The sequence below is a fragment of the Aulonocara sp. 'chitande type north' Nkhata Bay genome, linkage group LG3, assembly GCF_057382095.1.
Source record: "Aulonocara sp. 'chitande type north' Nkhata Bay isolate Kocher_YH1m ecotype deep benthic linkage group LG3, A_spYH_male_GT1.1, whole genome shotgun sequence".
Lineage (NCBI taxonomy): Eukaryota > Metazoa > Chordata > Actinopteri > Cichliformes > Cichlidae > Aulonocara > Aulonocara sp. 'chitande type north' Nkhata Bay.
This window is the reverse complement of record NC_141346.1, coordinates 59,239,107-59,261,897: the sequence shown is the minus strand read 5'-3', so window position 1 is coordinate 59,261,897 and position 22,791 is coordinate 59,239,107. Positions and strand designations below refer to the sequence as shown.

General features: G+C 38.5%; 1 protein-coding gene across 2 annotated transcripts; it reads left to right on the top strand.

Annotated features, from left to right (window-relative positions):
* Positions 1–5,822: 5,822 nt before the first annotated feature.
* LOC147336338 (uncharacterized) lies at positions 5,823–19,546 on the top strand. Of its 2 annotated transcripts, XM_086285367.1 has the most exons (6): positions 5,823–6,632; positions 7,351–7,378; positions 7,807–15,780; positions 17,438–17,554; positions 17,671–17,774; positions 17,877–19,546. In XM_086285367.1, the coding sequence occupies exons 3-4, from the start codon at positions 8,608–8,610 to the stop codon at positions 17,441–17,443; spliced, it is 7,179 nt and encodes a 2,392-aa protein (XP_086141493.1). In that variant the 5' UTR covers positions 5,823–6,632; positions 7,351–7,378; positions 7,807–8,607; the 3' UTR covers positions 17,444–17,554; positions 17,671–17,774; positions 17,877–19,546. The 2 variants fall into 2 exon arrangements, with proteins under 2 accessions (XP_086141493.1, XP_086141492.1); XM_086285366.1 differs by lacking the exons at positions 17,438–17,554; positions 17,671–17,774; positions 17,877–19,546 and having other exon boundaries at positions 7,807–16,959.
* Positions 19,547–22,791: the final 3,245 nt, after the last annotated feature.

Here is a 22,791-nt window from a genome sequence, read left to right as displayed (position 1 = left end):
CAAGCTCACACTTTGTCTAATAAACTTACATCTTTCATTCTTTCTACAGATTGTGGGACTGTGGTTTGTCAGAGATCAGCTGTGATTATCTGGCAGCAGCACTGAAGTCCAACCCCTCCCATTTGAGACAGCTGGACCTAAGTAACTGGTCTTCAACTAACAAAAACAACCTGCAAGATTCAGGAGTGAAGCATTTGTGTGGTTTCCTGGAGAGTCCAGGATGTGGACTTGAAACTCTGAGGTCAGTCAGCATGTTTTAGTTGTGCTGAGATGAATATGATGTGAAAGTTGTGCTGACACTAAACTGCAGACATCAGGCTGATATTATACTGATCCACACTGAGGATCTTCATGGTAAAGTCTGTTTTCTTCTTCTCTGGTTTAGTCCATTGACTGCAGCAGAACAATGTTCACATTTCAAACAGTGAGACTCAACGTATGGCCCGCGGCCCACACGCGGCCTGCCCACCTTTCCTGATTCAGAGAGAGGGGACCCTGATTAACTGTGTAGTGTTCTTCCTCACAGTTCTAAGTATCAGACACAACAATGAATAATCCACAGCTGACTGTCTTTAGCAGGTCAAAGGTCACGGCACACAGCAGACAGTGGGAAATATTCTAATTCTGATCATTTATCAGCACATATCCATATGTATAAAAACAAAGCTGACACTGTGAGACTTGATCAGAGGTGTGATCATCACAGCAGAGGCCTTTGTGTCAAAGTCACTGAGGATCAAACAGAAACACATGAAGCAGATTTTCCTGTTCTGGCTTTTTATAGCAGATAACCTTCAAAATATTCTGCAGTCCATCAAAAACTGAAGCAAACCATGAATCAACATGTGAACATGAGCTGATGCTGCTGAAGTGAAGCAAAGTTACAGAGGTTTGATTACAGACACAGCTGAGAGTTTGTAATCTGTCATCATTTTAAAAGGTTTACATTTCTTCAGTATTGAACAGCAGAAATGAGGCTTTGTTTTGGGAGGCCGACAGCAGTGAACACAACAGCAGACTGGTGCGTAATAAGCAGTGAATAATGCAGGAAACAGATTTTTGAAGGTAAACTGTTCTTGAAGTACACTGAGAGAGAGAGAGCTGTGCAGGAAGTAAACGTCAAAGTCAGAGAGAATTCATGACGATGTTCATCAAACGTAAAGCGTAGTTTGGATCTTCTTCTGCTGCTGGTTCAGTCAGTTTTGGTTGGAGACAGATGAAACCTGTAGCTTCAGGATCTGTGAGCTGTCCACTTTCAGCCCCGACGGCGTGTCCGTGTACGTGCCGTCGAGTGAACGATCCACGCTGTGTGTTTCCATCTTTGTGTGTTTAGCTGCTCTCATTTACTGTTTTATCTGTTTGCTTGTTGTTGAAATACTTTTGGGAGCTTTAACCTGAGATTCTGGCAAAATACATTTATATTAAAAATCGATTCAGGATTGAATGAATCAACATCGATTTATTCAAATTAAAACCATTTAAATAGGAAAATCCATTTTTTTACACCCTCCTCTAATGCTGGGTAATGTCAGCTGGTCCATGTGCAGCTGGCTGTGAGGCTCAGGGAGCATCTACAAAGTGCAACACTGAAAGAACATAGTCCATAAATATTGAGTAATAACTGGACTCTCATACAGCGAGACTCAAATGCCTTTAAACATCAGCTTATCCTGCTGATCCAAGTCCAACACTGAGTTTGTAAAAACATGTTTGTCAATCATTTTGTTTGGTTTCTGAGGAAAATGATTCAATAACTTGCTGCTAATACACAACATTTCATCATATTTCCTCATAACCCTCTTTTGTCTGACCATTTGATCCCATTTGAATTTGCAATAAAGGATCCACAGAGTTTGGTGACAATAATGACAGTAGATGTTTGTGTGAAAGTGCTGGAAGCAAATGAGTGTGTGATGTTCTTTCAGTGTTGCACTTTGTAGATGCTCCCTGAGCACTGGTCTCACAGCCAGCTGCATAGAGACCAGTGTTGTTAGTCCAGGTCAGAAGATGACTTGTTGGAATGAAAATGAGCTTGTAGTTTGTCTGCTTTAATAATGTGACTGGAAAAAGGTGTTGGACTTCAAATATGTCCATTTCTTTCACACTTCACCTTTAAAAGTGAAGCCTTGTGGTTCCTGGAAGGAAAAACACTACTTTTTCAAGTCTTTGTCCTGTTTTTATGATAAATGTACGAGTTTAATGTGAAACATTCAGAGTTTTTTCTCTTGTTGTGTTTGTTTGAAGCTGCTTCCTGTTGGCTTCAGCTGTTTGGAGTTTCCATTTTCTAAACTTCTACATTCTGAACCTTCTTCAGCTCTGAACAGATGATGAAACACTGAATGATTTCAAGCTCACACTTTGTCTAATAAACTTACATCCCTCATTCTTTATATAGATTGATGGGATGTGGTTTGTCAGAGATCAGCTGTGATTATCTGGCAGCAGCACTGAAGTCCAACCCCTCCCATCTGAGACAGCTGGACCTGAGCTGGAACAACAAGCTGCAGGATTCAGGAGTGAAGCATCTGTGTGGTTTCCTGGAGAGTCCAGGATGTGTACTTGAAACTCTGAGGTCAGTCAGTGTTAGAAAGGCCACTGTTTACACATTATTTGCTTCGTTGAAGTGTTGTGGTTTGTTTATAGATAGTGTTTGCGCTGTGGAAATTGATATGTCCTACGTCATTGAACTCACCATGTCTATGCTGACGCTCCTTGAATGCACCACTCTGTGCCGTGTGCTGCTAGTCTGCCTTTGTCGCTGCTGATAGCCAGCATTGCTCCTTGTGTCCTCTCATCAGCATTTCGTGGGTTTTGGTTTATTGCTGTGTGTGACTGCCAGAAGGTGGGTTCTGTTTACATGATGTTGTGTAGGTCAGATGCTATTGTGTGTATTTGTTCGCTCTTGACTATGCTAATGTTATCTTATGCTAATACGCTAACATGCTATGTAAGCTACTAAGCTAGTTAATGCTAATCAGAAATCTGGTGTAATTATTAGTGTGAATGCTTGAAAAGCATTCACAGTATTGTTGTTGTAATCTTTATTATTATATTTTATTAGTGTGAATGCTTGAAAAGCATTCACAGTATTGTTCTTCTAATTAGTGTGAATGCTTGAAAAGCATTCACAGTATTGTTCTTCTAATCTTTATTAGTGTGAATGCTTGAAAAGCATTCACAGTATTGTTCTTCTAATCTTTATTAGTGTGAATGCTTGAAAAGCATTCACAGTATTGTTCTTCTAATCTTTATTAGTGTGAATGCTTGAAAAGCATTCACAGTATTGTTCTTCTAATCTTTATTATTATATTTTATTTTTCCGTACGTTTTTTGAAAGCCTACTCCTTCAAAACCGTTCAACTTAGAAAAACCATTCAAACATCGTTAGATTCCTATTATTTTGGACAACATTGCTTCTATTTTTCTCATTTTTAACATTTATATTTTTAATTTTATTCAACTTTATTCAACAAAAATTTCCCATGTATTTCAATGGGGAGACCCTTCAAATTCTCATTCAACTTACTCATTTTTAAACTCTTACTACTTCAACATACGTTCACATAGAGCCACCATTCAAACTTTAAAACGAAGACAAGACATTCAACTATTCAACTTGTATTTATCTTTTCAATATCTATTATACTTTTTCTTCAGTTCCAGTTTAAGTTTCATGATGTTTTTTCACCCGTTTCAGAGTTTATAATGGGTGTGTATGGGACGGAATGTTGGGGCTAGAGTGAGGCAGCTCAACTGCTAGAGTGAGAGGAGCAAAAAAATTAATCTTAAAATCTTTTTTAAAACTGCTGCTGTGTCCACAGCGTTTGCTCTACAGGTATGATTTTACCCTCAAAACGTAGCCATGGCTGTCCTCTTTCATCCAATGTGTTTACTATTGTCCTGGGTGTTACGGTTCTTTCATAAATGTCACCAATGCACAGCCTCCTCCTTCCAACTCTTCCATAGACTCTAATGTTAAAATGGCTCAGAAGGTTCGTTTGAAAATCAGAAGAGCATGGTGTCTTTCCACTGTCACCATGTCCATATAATAAACTCCACAGACATGAAAACTGAGAATTAGGTAGACTAGACATGGCTGTCGCTCACGGTGAAAGAATTTTGTCAGTACGACATGTACTTTTCATTTGGGAACGATTTGTTTCGGCCTGACTTTTCTGTTCATTTTAAGCAACAAAAGTGAGGCGCATGTCTGTGTACGTGTGTATGGAGCCATTGGGTGCGGTCACTATAGCAACCAGGCTCACACCTGCCTGCTTAACGAGCTCTGCCTGCCACTGTACCAAGATTCATCTTTAGCACTTCTCTTTCAACTGCTGCTGTGTCCACAGTGTTACAGCCATCATTTTACCCTCAAATTGTCGCCATTATTGTTCTCTTTCCAACACGGTATCTTTCAAAGCTCAGGCATTTAAACTTTTTAAACTGTGTGGATCAAAGTGGAGGGATCACATTTGAGTCATTCAGTGATTCAAAGAATATGACCTTTTAATATTCATTCAGATGTTTTCTGACTCTAAATGTTCTTTTCTCATTTCTTAGGGTTTTCTAATTTACATTTAAAACATTTTCAGTTTTTTTCCAACTCCTTCTTCTGTGTAACCTTCAGCTTTTAGCAGTTCAGGACTTTTATTTTCAGGTTAAATTCGGGTTTTTTTTTTTTTTTTTTATCTCATTCACCATTTTTAACTCAAAATTCAGTAATTAATTCATTTCAGTGCATACATTCAGATTCAAGCATTCACACTGCAGTTTCTTCAGAAAATGCACTTTCTAGTTATTAGTGTGAATGCTTGAAAAGCATTCACAGTATTGTTCTTCTAATCTTTATTAGTGTGAATGCTTGAAAAGCATTCACAGTATTGTTCTTCTAATCTTTATTCTATTTTATTAGTGTGAATGCTTGAAAAGCATTCACAGTATTGTTATTCGAATCTTTATTATTATTCTATTTTATTATTATCTATTCCGTACGTTTTTTGAAAGCCTACTCCTTCAAAACCGTTCAACTTAGAAAAACCATTCAAACACCGTTAGATTCCTATTCTTTTGGACAACATTGCTTCTATTTTTCTCATTTTTAACATTTATATTTTTAATTTTATTCAACTTTTTTCAACAAAAATTTCCCATGTATTTCAATGGGGAGACCCTTCAAATTCTCATTCAATTTACTCATTTTTAAACTCTTACTACTTCCACATACATTGACATAGAGCCACCATTCAAACTTTAAAACGAAGACAAGACATTCAACTATTCAACTTGTATTTATCTTTTCAATATCTATTATACTTTTTCTTCAGTTCCAGTTTAAGTTTCATGATGTTTTTTCACCCGTTTCAGAGTTTATAATGGGTGTGTATGGGACGGAATGTTGGGGCTAGAGTGAGGCAGCTCAACTGCTAGAGTGAGAGGAGCAAAAAAATTAATCTTAAAATCTTTTTTAAAACTGCTGCTGTGTCCGCAGCGTTTGCTCTACAGGTATGATTTTACCCTCAAAACGTAGCCATCGCTGTCCTCTTTCATCCAATGTGTTTACTATTGTCCTAGGTGTTATGGTTCTTTCGTAAATGTCACCAATGCACAGCCTCCTCCCTCCAACTCTTCCATAGACTCTAATGTTAAAATGGCTCAGAAGGTTCGTTTGAAAATCAGAAGAGCATGGTGTTTTTCCACTGTCACCACGTCCATATAATAAACTCCACAGGCATGAAAACTGAGAATTCAGTAGACTAGACATTGCTGTCGCTCACGGTGAAAGAATTTTGTCAACACGACATGTACTTTTCATTTGGGAAGAATTTGTTTCGGCCTGACTTTTCTGTTCATTTTAAGCAGCAAAAGTGAGGCGCATGTCTGTGTCGTGTGTATGGAGCCATTGGGTGCAGTTACTATAGCAACCAGGCTCACACCTGCCTGCTTAACGAGCTCTCTCTCACTCTGCCAAGGTTAAACCTAAAAATGTTAGATTGTAGTAAGATTAACTTTTTCAATAGTACAATAAGACAGATTTGACAGGGTTTTGCCACAGATTAATAGTTTGTCACTAGTTAGTATATGCCAACTAAGTAGAGCATTGTGATTGGCACAAAGGTTTTTCAGATCTGGGCAGTTGGAGTCAGTTGATGACTTCAAAATCATCCTTTCTGACTGGATAATTAAAGCTCTCAGCATCTATTGGTCTGTAGTTAATTTCCCCACCTTTTAACTAACGTTTAACTAATCTAATCTCATTTAATGTTTCTGTTTATAGTCTGTATAGTTTATCTCCCCACGAATACACTCAAAGTAGTCTTAAAATAAAACCCACAAAACAGTTCAAGATTTAATACCTTTTATTTGCTCATTTAATGCCAGTTGCCCTGTTTTTCTGTATGTCACTCATTCGCTTATACTTGGGCAAAAAGTACCAATTTGTACACTAGTATAGTGTATTTTTTCCCTCTATCTCTCTATGTCTGTCACACACAGAGACCAACACACAGACATGTATATGCTCATTATTGCTGTTCAAACTGATGGTCAAATTTCCAAGCACCACCTGAACGCCTCATCTGTTTTTAACCTATCACTGGACCAACTGTCGTCATTCCGCTTCGCTCTCTGCTGTGGTAAGTACAGTACACTCAGTACTGCAGTGTTTTATTTTTATGATGGAAAAAATACATGTTTGACATTTAAACTCACATATCAAGTCCAACAGAGTTAAAAAGAATTCAAAGAAGAAAGAAAAAAGAATAACCTTCGCTATCATTTATATACGTTTATGATGTTTTGCTGTTAGCAGCAGTGCTAACGCTAGCTTCGATGCTAATGCTAGCAACAATGCTAACGCTAGCTATAGTGCTAACACTAGCCTTAGCACTTGTTAACTGACAAAAATAATATTCCTGTGATATTTCTTGCCGGTCAGTGAGACAAAAGTAAGAAATGAGCTTTATTATTGCCATTGTGGCTCAGTTTTAACAGTAAGAGTGCTAGCGCTAGTAGCATTGCTAACGCTAGCTGCAATGCTAACGCTAGCTGCAATGCTAACGCTAGCTGCATTGCTAACACTAACTGAAGTGCTAATGCTAGCCGGAATGCTAGCGCTAGCAGCAATGCTAAGGCTAGTAACAGTCTAACAGTAGCCTTACATAAGTGGCAATACTTCAGTTAATTAGTTTGAATTGTAAAATGGCTGCTGTATCAGTTGGTGTGCTATATTACTCTATAATTACCCTGCTGACTATAAGTTCAGTGTATCATGTCGTGTGGGCTTTGTATTTCTGTTAGTCTGATAACACTGTACAGACAACTAACGTATTATTTCTCGTGTTACACTTTCAGGAACCTGACTGACACTGTGCTTTGCCTGGTAGGTGTGCACATACTGTAAGAGAAGTAGACCAAAATAATAAAATAATCTGACTAATATAAGATGTAAAGTGATGGGTTCAAACTTTGTGCTAGACCTTTTAAACACAATTTTATAATAAATACACATAAGTGCAGCTTAACAATTGGGCTAAAATATTTTTTTCGTACATTTTTGTAGTCACACTACATGTGATTAATTAATGATTCACTCAATCATATTTGTATTTAAAAATATTATTGCTGAATTTAATTAAATATTTATTCTTTTAAAAAGTGCCCAATTATGCAACTTTTTGCACATGGCAGCCGACAACAGTTTAGCTTGAATATTTGTTTTGTCCTTTTTCAGTAGTCACAATTAGTTCATACAATTACCATGTGATATAATTTTAATAAAATAATTTTTTTCTTGTTTTTTGTTCACAGTGTGCAGAAGAAGAACAAGGACCAGATCTCCAGTCTTCTCTCTCACATCCCAACCCCCCAACCCCTCTATCCTCTGTCCTGCTCCACCTATTGTCTCTGCCTTCTTTCCATCTGTATTTCACTCTGTGGTTTGTGAGAAATTTTGCCAAACCAACAATCCTTTTGCGGTTTGATTTAAAGCCGTGTCTCTCCTGCTCTGTCTGTTCTCTCTGCTAAATTTTCTCTCTACCTGTTTTTCACTCTTGGCTTGCTGCTGAAAAACGCCAAGCCAACAAAGCAATAAAGAGTGCATATTTTGCCTCAACCTATGAACAAACTGAACAAACAAAGAAAAATCTGCGGTTTGATTTAAAGCCGTGTCTCTCCTGCTCTGTCTGTTCTCACTGCTAAATTTTCTCTCTACCTGTTTTTCACTCTTGGCTTGCTGCTGAAAAACGCCAAGCCATTAAAGCAATAAAGAGTGCATATATTGCCTCTACCTGAGAACAAACTGAACAAACAAAGAAAACTAATTCACGGTTTGATTGTGATTTCCCAGCCGTGTCTCTCCTGCTCTGCCTGTTCTCTCTTCTAAATTTTCTCTCTACCTGTTTTTCACTCTTGGCTTGCTGCTAAGTTGTGCCAAGCCAATAAAGAGAGTGCATAATATTCTCTCAACTGAAGAACAAACTGTCAAACGAAAGACATCTGTTTAAGACAAATAAAAACTGAAATATAAAAACAAAGACAACATCTCCTGGTGTGTGCCACTCTTGTGAACATATTTTCTAAAGACTAAGAAACACTTGCAGGTGTGTGAAAATGCCAAGGAAGCAGAAAAAGTCACAAGCTGCAAAACAACGCTGGAAAAAGTTTCATGAGTTTCACAGTGTACCAACATGTGAACAAGCTGAGTTTGATTTTCCTCAGAGCTCTGCAGAAGACAGTGTGTCTACAAAGACCAATTCTGACAGTGTCAAACAGGCAGGTCAACATGTTCCTGCACATGTACAACAGGTATCTTATGCTGATGCTGTAAAGAGTGGACTGCAGCATGAATTTAATGAACAACATGAGGTGTCATGTGACCCACAGGTGGGTTATGCTGATTTTTTGAAAAGAGGCTGTCACAGTGATGTGGCAGGACCATCTCATGCAGAAAGACTGAACCTTGAAAACCAGCCCTCTGTTATACATGTCTGTGCATCTCGCAGCCAGGCTCATCCTAAATATGGAGACTCCAGAAACAAGCAGTGCACATGTAACTCACTCACATTTCTTGCTTTCCTTCATGAGAATGAAAACATGACTACAGCTGACCTTAATCTGGTCTTGGATAAAGGTGATGTGATGTACAAAGAGGCCAAGAAAAGATTTCCTAAAAATATTCATTTGGCAACCGATGAGCTGCCAGACAAAGTTGATGCTCGCAGGTCTATGTATCATGTCAACATGACACAGCCTTCCCGGTATGGGACATTTGAAGAACCTCCAGAGGAGGCAGTAGATACCTTTCTGAGCTTAGAAGCAGGACTGAGCTGCCTGTTGTCAGATGTGCAGTATGCCTTACTGATTATGAGTGGATTGTGTATCGCAGTGTTCAGATCCACATCAGGCAAATATGGTTTCTTTGACCCACACCCCAGAACACCCAGTGGTCTTCCTCTACTACTACAGTCACGTAATCGTGGTACAGCTGTGATGCTGAAATTCACACTCCTCAGTGACATGATTAAGAGGCTCCAAGATTCTTATGAAATGATGGAGATATCACCCTCTTGTAACTATGAACTGAAGCCTGTGCAGTTCTACAGTATGAGCACAGTCCACCTGAGTGATACTATCACAGACACAGTCTGCAGACCAACAGCTGCCACTACTGTGGCACCTACTCACTCTGATACAACTGTTGATGAAGCAAACCCCTCTACTCCAAGGAGAAACACAACCACTGATCCGACTGAAAATATCTTTTGTCAAATGTCCATTTGTACGCCACTGGTGAAACAAAAAGAAGTCCACGTGACTCAGTTCACATCATATGAAGATCAGAATGAACCTCCTAATATACCAACTGAAGAACTATGCAGTGAATTAAGTTTCCTTCCATCAAGTGATGCTTTTTCATGTCAATCAAATGCTGCCATAACAAATGTTGCTGCCTGTGACCTTTCTGATATAGTTTTACAAAAAGTGAAAAAAGTTAATAAACAACAAAGGCAAAAAAGGAAAAGAAGATTAATGGCATCAGAGAAACCCAGAAATCAGAGAAAAGAAAACCAAAAAAGGAAAGAACGACAAAAGTATGCTTCAAATAAAGATTACAAAGAAAAGAAAAAATCTTGCACAAGCGAGACATATAAAAACAATCCTGAAGTTAGACAAAAACAACAACAGTATATGAAAAGACGTTACTGTGAAAATGATGAATTCAGACAGAAACAACAGCAATATATTAGAAGACGTTACTGTGAAAATGATGAATTCAGACAGAAACAACAGCAATATATTAGAAGACGTTACTGTGAAAATGATGAATTCAGAAAGAAACAAAAACAATATGTTAAAAAACGTTTTTCTGAGAATGCTACAGTTAGAAAGAAACAACAACAATATATTAAAAGACGCTACTGTGAGAACGATGAATTCAGAAAGAAACAACAACAATATATTAAAAGACGCTACTGTGACAATGCTGAATTTAGACAAAAACAAAAAAACTATATCACTAAAAGGTATCAAGAAAACCCTGAATTCAGAGAGAGACAGAGATCTCGAGTGACTCAGCGTTATGCACGTGATAACGCATTCAGAGTAAGACACAGACAACTAATGAAACAACTAATGCGAGACAGGTATCAAAGTAATCTTGCATTCAGGATTATGCACAACATGAGATGTGCAATGAAAATAAAAAGGAAATACAGATGGGTGAACAGACAAACCCAAGAGAGTGACAACAGTGTGATCAACGAGGCCATATCTGTGTTCAAATCACAAATCAAAGCTGGACCATCATGCCCATGTACTGTATGCTTCAAGGCTTCATTTCCAAACCAAGTGCGACCCTGCACAAGGTCAAAGTATGTCAAAAACCCACATGTGGTTGCAACATGTTTGACTGGAAGATTTGTTCATGTTTGTGATGAAAACTGCAGAAATGAGCAGTGCAATGTTCCCGATGAGAGAAAGAGAGAGTGGATTTGTCACACCTGCCACGATCATCTTAAAAATGGATCCATGCCAGCGCTTGCTGTTGCCAATAAACTGGATCTTGCTGATATTCCACCTGAACTGTCTGATCTCAACATACTGGAGAGACATCTCATAGCCAAGTGCATACCATTTGCCAAGATCATTCCTCTTCCCAAAGGCAGACAAAGAGCAATTAGAGGAAATGTGGTCTGTGTCCCATCAGAGGTACAGGAAACTGTTGAAACACTACCTCGATTGAGAATTAATTCTCAGGTGATCAGAGTAAAATTGAAGAGACGCTTGTCTTACAAAGGTCATCAGCTGTTTCAGACTGTAAGCTGGTCTAAACTTGTGCAAGCACTGCATAAACTCAAGCAGATTCATCCACAGTATAAGGATGTGAGCATCAGAGATGATGCTGAGCTGTGTGATCCAACACTTCCTGATGAAGATGATGATGATGATGAAAACATGAATGAGGACGATTATGATGAGGCTGATTTAATGGAAATTGACAGCTGTGAGAAAAATGCACTGAGTGAAGCACAAAATAAAAATGAACAGGATATTGACATGTTACCCTGTGATGGTGAACAATCACATGAACAGATGAGAGATGATTCAGAGCAAGAAGATGGACTGACTAATGGTGGTTTTGCACTCGAGTCCTGTTTGCAGCCCCCTGATGTGGCTGAGGAGATATTATGTTTCAGTGAAGGAATCTACTCTGTTGCTCCTGCAGAGAGAAACAATCCAATAAGTTTTTTCAAAACACCTAAACTGGAGGCCATGGCCTTCCCTGTGCAGTTTCCTACAGGCCAAAACACACTTGATGAAAGAAGGCTGATCAAAGTATCCCCCAGTGGGTATTTCAAATCAAGACTTTTCTGCATTGATGATCGTTTTGCCAAAGACACAAACTATTTATTCTTTGCACAGTTTGTGACTGAAATACACTTGGCTACATCCAGCATGACAGTACAGTTAAGGAAGGCAAAGCCTCTGACCAGAGATGGTAGAAAAATAACCTCAGGCATGTTACAAGATAAACATGAGGTGGAGAAACTGGTGCGAAATAAAGATGCAGTGAGATTCATGCAGCCTCTGAGAGGAACCCCAGCCTATTGGGAGAAAACAACAAGAGATCTTTTTGCCATGATCAGACAGTTGGGTACTCCCACGTTCTTTTGCACATTTTCAGCTGCTGAAATGCGCTGGCCTGAAGTGATTGAGGCAATAACAAGGCAGCAAGGTGAACAAGTCAATTTTGAAGGACTTGACTGGTCAGCGAAGTGTGACATCCTGAGAAGCAATCCTGTCACAACAATGCGCATGTTTGACAAGAGAGTTGAAGCATTATTCAGAGATTTACTCTTATCTCCCGCAGAGCCACTTGGCAAAGTCATTGACTACTTTTACAGAGTTGAGTTTCAGCACAGAGGAAGCCCACACATACACTGCCTCCTGTGGGTAGAAGGTGCTCCTGTGTTTGAGGAGGATGATGAGCAAACTGTTCTTGATTTTATAAACAAATACATCACAGCTCAGCTGCCTGATCCACATAAACAACCTGAACTGTACAAAAAAGTAACAGAAGTGCAAAAACACAGTAAGAACCACACAAAGACGTGCTTTAGGAGTTTAAGCTCCGGGTGCCGTTTTGGTTTTCCCAAACCACCCTGCAATGAGACAATGATCACAAGACCCAGTGAGGATGATGCACTGGAAGTAGAAACGGCAAAGAACAAGCTCAGACCACTGAACCAGCTGCTGAATGAACCTGAAACTGCTTCCATGAGTTTAGAGCAGCTCTTGGAAAGATGCAAGTTGACACATGCAGAATATGAGAGATACCTGAATAAAATGAACATGAGGAGTACGATCATACTAAAGCGTGATCCAAAAGACTCTTGGATAAACGGCTATAATCCACATCTGCTTGAAGCCTGGAACAGTAATATCGACATAAGCTTTGTTTTAGATGCTTTTGGTGCTGCAAATTATTTAATGAAATATATATCAAAAAAAGAGGGCGGGCTATCTGAGTACCTGAAAACTGTCATTGAGAACTCCCATAAAGACAGTGTAAATGAGTGCGATGAAATGAGAGCCGTCATGCAGGCATATTCAAAGAAGCGAGAGATCAGTGCACAGGAGTGTGTTGCTCGTGCATGTGGTCTTCACATGAAGCAATGCTCACGTGCTGTAATATTCATTCCAACTGATGATAATCCTGTGAAAATGAGTCGTCCCCTGTCAGTTCTGGACAACACAACACCTGAGTCTTCCAATGTTTGGATGACATCTTTGAATGACAAATACAAAGCCAGACCTGAAACACCAGAGTATGAGGAGATGTGCATGGCAGACTTTGCTGCTACTTGCAGGATTGTCTATGGCCAACAGAAAAAAGGTAAAAATGTTTTGCCCCTTCTCAATGAGATGGGGTTTGTGCAAAGGCGCAAAAATGATAAGCCTGCTATCATCAGATTTCACCGCTGCTCACAAGAAAAACATCCAGAGCAATATTATGGAAGACTGCTTAAACTGTACCTTCCTCATCGTTCAGACCACGAACTGAAAACACCATCGTTGCCATCCTATCAGGCTTTCTATGGTGCTGGCTGTGTACAGCTACCAGGTACTGACCATCTTGAGTACGTGCAACACATTGTCAAAAGAAACAGAGAAAAATATGAGAAAAACAGTGAAGAGATCGAGAGCGCTGTTGAGGAATATGAGCAGAACAGAGGTGTGACTGACGAATGGTGTAATCTGGCACCTGAATCAGATCTCGTAAGGTTGCCACTTGTTGAACAAGAAAGAGAGCGAGACAATGAAAATGAACAGGAAGATGTGCCCGACTATAGCCGTCAGGCTGATGCTTCAACAGAAGTCAGAGCCATCAGGGAACCCCCTGCTATTGATCCCACATTGTTACGTCAGATGTTTCAAAATCTGAATAAGAAGCAAGCCTGCATATTTTATGCAGTTAGAGACTGGTGCATTAAAAGAGTCTGTGCTCTAAATCCAGAGCAGTTTTTCTTTTATATTAATGGTGGTGCTGGAACAGGAAAATCACATCTTATCAAATGCATCTACTCAGAAGCATCTAAGATACTGAGCAAAGTGCCCAGATATGCAGACGACGTTGACATATCAAAACCCACTGTCCTGTTAACTGCTTTCACTGGGACTGCAGCTTTTAACATTTCTGGAACAACACTGCATTCTCTTCTCAAGCTGCCTAGAAGCTTAAAACCTCCCATTCAGGGACTTGGCAATCAGCTGGATGAAGTCAGATCAGAACTTTTGAATGCTGAAATAATCGTCATTGACGAAGTGTCTATGGTGTCAAGACATCTGTTTGCATATGTAGATGCAAGACTCAAACAGATCAAAGGGACTCGGAGACCCTTTGGAGGCATGTCAGTCATTGCTGTCGGAGACTTCTATCAGCTACCCCCAGTGCGACAGTCTAAACCTCTCTGTGTGCACGACCCGTCTGAGATCGACCTGTGGCGGGAGCATTTTCAGATGATCACTCTGACTGAGATTATGCGTCAGAAAGATGATGTTGTCTTTGCAGAGATGCTGAACAGAATTCGTGTGAAAGGAAAGTTGGATGAGCTTTGCGAAGCAGATAGAAATTTGTTGTCACAGGCCATAACTGAACCAGCCCTTTGTCCAACTGATGCGTTGCACATTTTTGCAACTAATAAAGAAGTGGATGCACACAACTCTGCAACACTGGCTCTGCTCCACACTCATATCATTGACATCCATGCAGATGATTATAGAAAAGATCCTAGAACTGGCAGAATGGCACTTCAAGACAGACCATTGAAAGGAGGTAAAAACGAGTTACCAGACACACTGAAAGTTGCAGAAGGAGCTCGTGTCATGCTCACCAGAAACATTGACATACAAAATGGTTTGGTTAATGGAGCTTTTGGAATACTACTTAGAGTAGTTCACTCTGAAAACGACCAACACATCATCAAGCTTGGACTTAAAATGGATAATGAGACATCTGGAAAGAATAACCGCACACCAGCAGACGACATGGTGTACATTGAGAGAGCAGAGGAGAATCTGAAGCAGAAAGGAGTGGTACGAAGACAGTTCCCAGTGAAGCTGGCCTTTGCATGTACAATACATAAGGTACAGGGTATGACAACTACATCAGCTGTTGTCTCTCTTAAGAGCATTTTTGAGCCCGGCATGGCCTACGTAGCTGTCAGTAGAGTGACGTCTCTCAGTGGACTGTATCTTCTTGATATGGAGGAGAAAAAAATATTCACCAACCCAGAAATCACTGCAGCGCTTGAGAACATGAGACAAGCCAACCTTGATGACATGATGCCTCTTCTACACGTGAGGCAAACACTGAGCAGGTCAGAGGTTTTCACCATTGTTCATCATAATACAGAGGGACTGCCAGCTCACATTAATGACATCAAAAGTCACCATGAATTGTGTCTAGCAGATGTTTTGTGCCTAACAGAAACACACCTGCGGGGCTCTTTTGTCGCAGAGAGTCTCCACTTGGAAAATTACAATTTGTTCAAACGCAACAGACACCTGTCCTACACAAACTTTCCCCAGATGGCTAACAGAAGTGGTGGTGGAGTTGCTGTTTATGTGAAAAGTGACATTCAAGTGCATGAAAAACAGTACATCCATAATGTAACTGACCTTGAATTTCTGGCTTTAAAGGTTGAAGCACCAGTCAGTGCTCTGATTGCAGTTGTATACAGACCTCCAGACTACACTCTGAGGCCATTCCTGAAAAACCTGGTAAGCCTATTAGACTCATTGGAGATCATGGACTGTCATCCCATCATAGTTTGTGGTGATTTTAATGAGAATGTTTTATCCAGTGCAAACAAACCAATCCTGGAGCTGTTTGAGTCTAGGGGATACGCACAGGTCATCACTGCCCCTACCACAGAGAAGAACACACTGCTTGACCTAATTTTCATTTCTCAGTCAGATCGATGTCTCCATTCTGGAGTCATGAAGACATACCATAGTTACCATGACCCAGTATACTGTGTATTGTCCTGTGATGATTCATGATCTAGATCTTTGAATACAGTAAGTAATATCTATATTTTTGAATGACTTAAGAAAGTAGAGCGATGCTTGAACTCCAGAAAGAAGTCCAGACGCTTTTCTTTGCAAGCTCCTTTGACTACGATGACCTGGATGACTGAGAACCTTCACAGACATAAAGTAGAGCGATATTTAAAAGTTGACGCCCTGCATTGCAGTATAATGTTTGAATTGTTTACATAAAATACAATTACATGAATTAAGTAATGATATCAGTAAAAGATGACAATTTTATTTATTACAGAAAATCTAAAATTCACTAACAGTAACCTATAAATGTCAGAAAAATCAAATATAGCAGTTTAAAATGAATAGTGTAGGCATATCCTCTCTGCAGCCAGGCTTCAACATCCTGCCAGGCTGCCCCAGTCTCACTGTGGCTGGGAGGGAGGGAGGGTGGACCAGAGGATTGCCTACACAACACATAAATGTTCAACAGCTTCTTCATTGTTTCTGAGAGAACAATAATGACTAAAGGTTGCTTTTTAAAAAAACAAACAAACAAACAAACAAACCTAATTACAGCAATAATGACAGTTAAGCCACTTTATGTGTGCCTCTATTTTGAAATACTATTTACAAAAATGTTATTATTTTGGTTTGTTATAAACTTTAAACTTTTTCAAAAGTATACGATTATATTTTTGGACCAATTTTACTATGAAACATAAATTTTTATGAGCTTTTATCATGTTTCTGGCCAGTGCAATCATCAGGGTGGGTCTGGGTTGATAACTGCACATTTCTGGCCAGAAATGTTTCAGCAGTGTTACATATGTAGTGCATATGTTACACTTGCTTTCTGTTACCAGCTGATACCCTACATTTGTATAGACATTGGATGGTGTGAGGTTGGGGAGTTGAGTGGGAGGGGGGGGGGGGAGGGTACGGTGGGAGTTGAGGGGGGGGGGGTTTCCTTTCCTGTTAGGTTTCCTTTTTTTTTCTTTTTTTTTTTTTAAGCAAGACACAGTCCTCCTGTGTCTTCTCCAAGCTTCACATGTAAAATCCAACAATGTGAAGCACATAGCAGCCAGAAACTGTAATGCCACAGATCAGAGAAACTTCATCATCACCATCTTCATCGCCATACAATCAGAGCGTGAGACTTCACATCTGGAGCACAGGAGAGATTCTGTGATAAGTCCTCCTTCTAGCTTGTCCCACAAGCAGCCGGTGAGATTTACTCACAACAAAAAGGGTTAATGACATAATTTCCATGAAAACATGTATTCATTCTTTGTAAAGTGTTTAAATTGTGTTTTCACTTGACCTTAGGAGTGTTAGAGTGTATTGTAATGTCTGTACTCAGGTGTTTCCCTCTGTGATCCATCCCCTTCAGAGCTGAGACACTCAGGACTGAACAGACGGCACAGTTTCTGTGACTGAGCCTCCAAAACACCTTCTTTGAAACCACTCATGATAGAAGGGCTTCATATTTGCAGCAGCACTACTACAGGTATTCAGTTTATTACAGGATGTGTTTGTTTCTTAGGACCAGCTCTGAGTGCACACTACCTAACATATACACCTTTCTGTTCATTACAAACCCACTACTCTGGATCATATGGCCAGTTGGCAGGAATGTTGCTGCAGGAAAACATCCCTGGAGATCACCATCATTGTCAGACTGACTGTGCCTCCTCTGTGCAGTGTCAAGATCCTCCCTAAATGAGTGTGTAAGTTAACATTTTCATTATTTTATTCCCTTTGACAAGACAAGTATCACTGATATTTACATTTACAACTACATATTCCTGTTTTCTGCTCTTCTTTTAAAGTCCTCAGCTATCCTGCTTCTGTGCTGCTTGCCACACATCAAACTGTGGCCGGATGACAGGGAGGATCCACTCTGAAGTCACTGGACATGATGAGGATCATATGGGACTTTATAGTTTCACAGAAACGATGTGCTCTGTGATTACAGGTTTTAAATGGACATAATGACTGCCTCTCTCTGATCAACAGGCTAAAGGATTGTTGTCATTGTTAGTGCTCTGTACAATGTATGCTTATTTAGTATTTCATCACAGAGCAAACCTTTTTTTCTTTAACATATTTTTATTTTGTTTTAATGTTGAATTAACTGTGGGGATTTTTTTAAGTGGGCACTCGGGATGTCATATGACCAGAAATGTGGTAACTGGAATTCAACGTTATGGAAGAAAAAATCTGCTAAGAACAAAACACACACAAAACCCCCCAAGAAAATTCAAATTCATTCCATGTAATCCAATCTAAAACATTTTAAACTGCTGAACAGCAACACAAACAGTGTTAAAAAACAGTTAACAGAATGATTATGATGATTTTGTACCAAAGTTTCAGGTCACATGGCACACCTAGTGTGTAGTGTGGGGTATCAGCTGGTAAGTATAGGTTTTTTTTTTCATATTTGTGTCCTTAGAGTTCAGATAGATAAAGCCTTGTGTATAATAATTAGTCATAACCACAACTCAAAGTCAGGGACTAACTAATTTTGGGACTTTGTGTCTGAGCCCAGGTTAAAACAATGTGTAAAAAAGCATTTAGTGGCATGGCTGAACAATGCTGTATTGATACTTATTTATCCATGTTCACAAAAAGGACTAATGTGTTTATTTGATTATTTGCACGTGTTAAACTGTGTCACCACCTTAGGCTTTCATTTGAGTTTACTCAAAAATCTCTATACAGTTCTCTTTTACCACTGTGTGGACTCTGTTTACATTAAAACATAAAGAAGAATGAGTAATAAAAAGATGTGTAGACAGATTAAGTAGGACGATAGAAACAGCTGTTCAGCCATGTTCTAAGAAACCAACACAATTTAAAGGTTCAGGATTGTGGTTTTAAAAGTTGAATTTTCATGTATTTCATATCTTGCTTATTATTTTTTATTTAGTTATTTAATTTAGTTATTTTTATTTATTCTACCAGTCCTTTTCAGAAAGAAGCTGTAAAATATGACTTAAGATTTTTATGTTATTTTCTATGACATACAAAACAAATTGATGTATGTAATACTATTAAACATGATATACACATGTGTATATGTCTGAAAAACATTATGCTGTATATTAAAGTTTGCATTTTCTCCAGAATTTTTGTTCATCTTTTAAGTTCATTTCAGTTAGAAGAATTTGAACTTTTAATATTCATTCAGAGATTTTCTGACTCTAAATTTTCTTTTGTCATTACTCATTTTTTTATTATTTACATTTTAAACATGTTTAGCTTTTTTCCAACTTCTTCTGTGTGAACATCAGCTTTCAAAAGTTCTGCACTTTTGTTTTCACTTTAAAAATTCTGTATTTTCCAGCTCATTCAGAATTTTTAACTTAACATTCAGTAATTAATTCATTTCAGTGCATACATTCAGATTCAAGCATTCACACTGCAGTTTCTTCAGAAAATGCACTTTCTAGTTATATTTTATTTTTCCGTACGTTTTTTGAAAGCCTACTCCTTCAAAACCGTTCAACTTAGAAAAACCATTCAAACATCGTTAGATTCCTATTATTTTGGACATGATTGCTTGTATTTTTCTCATTTTTAACATTTATATTTTTAATTTTATTCAACTTTATTCAACAAAAATTTCCCATGTATTTCAATGGGGAGACCCTTCAAATTCTCATTCAACTTACTCATTTTTAAACTCTTACTACTTCAACATACGTTCACATAGAGCCACCATTCAAACTTTAAAACGAAGACAAGACATTCAACTATTCAACTTGTATTTATCTTTTCAATATCTATTATACTTTTTCTTCAGTTCCAGTTTAAGTTTCATGATGTTTTTTCACCCGTTTCAGAGTTTATAATGGGTGTGTATGGGACGGAATGTTGGGGCTAGAGTGAGGCAGCTCAACTGCTAGAGTGAGAGGAGCAAAAAAATTAATCTTAAAATCTTTTTTAAAACTGCTGCTGTGTCCACAGCGTTTGCTCTACAGGTATGATTTTACCCTCAAAACGTAGCCATCGCTGTCCTCTTTCATCCAATGTGTTTACTATTGTCCTAGGTGTTATGGTTCTTTCATAAATGTCACCAATGCACAGCCTCCTCCTTCCAACTCTTCCATAGACTCTAATGTTAAAATGGCTCAGAAGGTTCGTTTGAAAATCAGAAGAGCATGGTGTCTTTCCACTGTCACCACGTCCATATAATAAACTCCACAGGCATGAAAACTGAGAATTTGGTAGACTAGACATGGCTGTCGCTCACGGTGAAAGAATTTTGTCAGTACGACATGTACTTTTCATTTGGGAACGATTTGTTTCGGCCTGACTTTTCTGTTCATTTTAAGGAGCAAAAGTGAGGCGCATGTCTGTGTACGTGTGTATGGAGCCATTGGGTGCAGTCACTATAGCAACCAGGCTCACACCTGCCTGCTTAACGAGCTCTGCCTGCCACTGTACCACGATTCATCTTAAACACTTCTCTTTCAACTGCTGCTGTGTCCACAGTGTTACAGCCATCATTTTACCCTCAAAATGTCGCCATTATTGTTCTCTTTCCAACACAGTGTCTTTCAAAGCTCAGACATTTAAACTTTTTAAACTGTGTGGATCAAAGTGGAGGGATCACATTTGAGTCATTCAGTGATTCAAAGAATATGACCTTTTAATATTCATTCAGATGTTTTCTGACTCTAAATGTTCTTTTCTCATTTCTTAGGGTTTTCTAATTTACATTTAAAACATTTTCAGCTTTTTTCCAACTTCTGCTTCTGTGTAACCTTCAGCTTTTAGCAGTTCAGCACCTTTGTTTTCAGGTTAAATTTGGTTTTTTTAATTTTTATTTTTTTTATTTCATTCAATATTTTTAACTCAAAATTCAGCAATTAATTCATTTCAGTGCATACATTCAGATTCAAGCATTCACACTGCAGTTTCTTCAGAAAATGCACTTTCTAGTTTATTATTATTCTGTATTCCGTACGTTTTTTGTAATCTATCTCCTTCAAAACCGTTCAACTTAGAAAAACCATTCAAACACCGTTAGATTCCTATTCTTTTGGACAACACTGCTTCTATTTTTCTCATTTTTAACATTTATATTTTTTATTTTATTCAACTTTATTCAACAAAAATTTATAATGTATTTCAATGGGGAGACCCTTCAAATTCTCATTCAAATTCCTCCTCTTTAAACTGTATCTACTTCCACATACATTGACATAGAGCCACCATTCCAACTTTAAAACGAAGACAAGACATTCAACTATTCAACTTGTATTTATCTTTTCAATATCTATTATACTTTTTCTTCAGTTCCAGTTTAAGTTTCATGATGTTTTTTCACCCGTTTCAGAGTTTATAATGGGTGTGTATGGGACGGAATGTTGGGGCTAGAGTGAGAGAGCTCAACTGCTAGAGTGAGAGGAGCAAAAAAATTAATCTTAAAATCTTTTTTAAAACTGCTGCTGTGTCCACAGCGTTTGCTCTACAGCCGCCATTTTACCCTCAAAACGTAGCCATCGCTGTCCTCTTTCATCCAATGTGTTTACTATTGTCCTAGGTGTTATGGTTCTTTCATAAATGTCACCAATGCACAGCCTCCTCCCTCCAACTCTTCCATAGACTCTAATGTTAAAATGGCTCAGAAGGTTCGTTTGAAAATCAGAAGAGCATGGTGTCTTTCCACTGTCACCACGTCCATATAATAAGCTCCACAGGCATGAAAACTGAGAATTAGGTAGACTAGACATTGCTGTCGCTCACGGTGAAAGAATTTTGTCAATACGACTTTTACTTTTCATTTGGGAGCGATTTGTTTTGGCCTGACTTTTCTGTTCATTTTAAGCAGCAAAAGTGAGGCGCATGTCTGTGTACGTGTGTATGGAGCCCTTGGGTGCAGTCACTATAGCAACCAGGCTCACACCTGCCTGCTTAACGAGCTCTGCCTGCCACTGTACCAAGATTCATCTTAAACACTTCTCTTTCAACTGCTGCTGTGTCCACAGTGTTACAGCCATCATTTTACCCTCAAATTGTCGCCATTATTGTTCTCTTTCCAACACCGTATATTTCAAAGCTCAGGCATTTAAACTTTTTAAACTGTGTGGATCAAAGTGGAGGGATCACATTTGAGTCATTCAGTGATTCAAAGAATATGACCTTTTAATATTCATTCAGATGTTTTCTGACTCTAAATGTTCTTTTCTCATTTCTTAGGGTTTTCTAATTTACATTTAAAACATTTTCAGTTTTTTTCCAACTCCTTCTTCTGTGTAACCTTCAGCTTTTAGCAGTTCAGCACCTTTGTTTTCAGGTTAAATTCGGGGTTTTTTTTTTTATCTCATTCAATATTTTTAACTCAAAATTCAGTAATTAATTCATTTCAGTGCATACATTCAGATTCAAGCATTCACACTGCAGTTTCTTCAGAAAATGCACTTTCTAGTTATTATTATTATTATATTTTATCTATTCCGTACGTTTTTTGTAATCCTATAACTTCAAAACCGTTCAACTTAGAAAAACCATTCAAACACCGTTAGATTCCTATTCTTTTGGACAACACTGCTTCTATTTTTCATATTTTTAACATTTATATTTTTAATTTTATTCAACTTTATTCAACAAAAATTTATAATGTATTTCAATGGGGAGACCCTTCAAATCCTCATTCAACTTACTCATTTTTAAACTCTTACTACTTCCACATACATTGACATAGAGCCACCATTCAAACTTTAAAACGAAGAC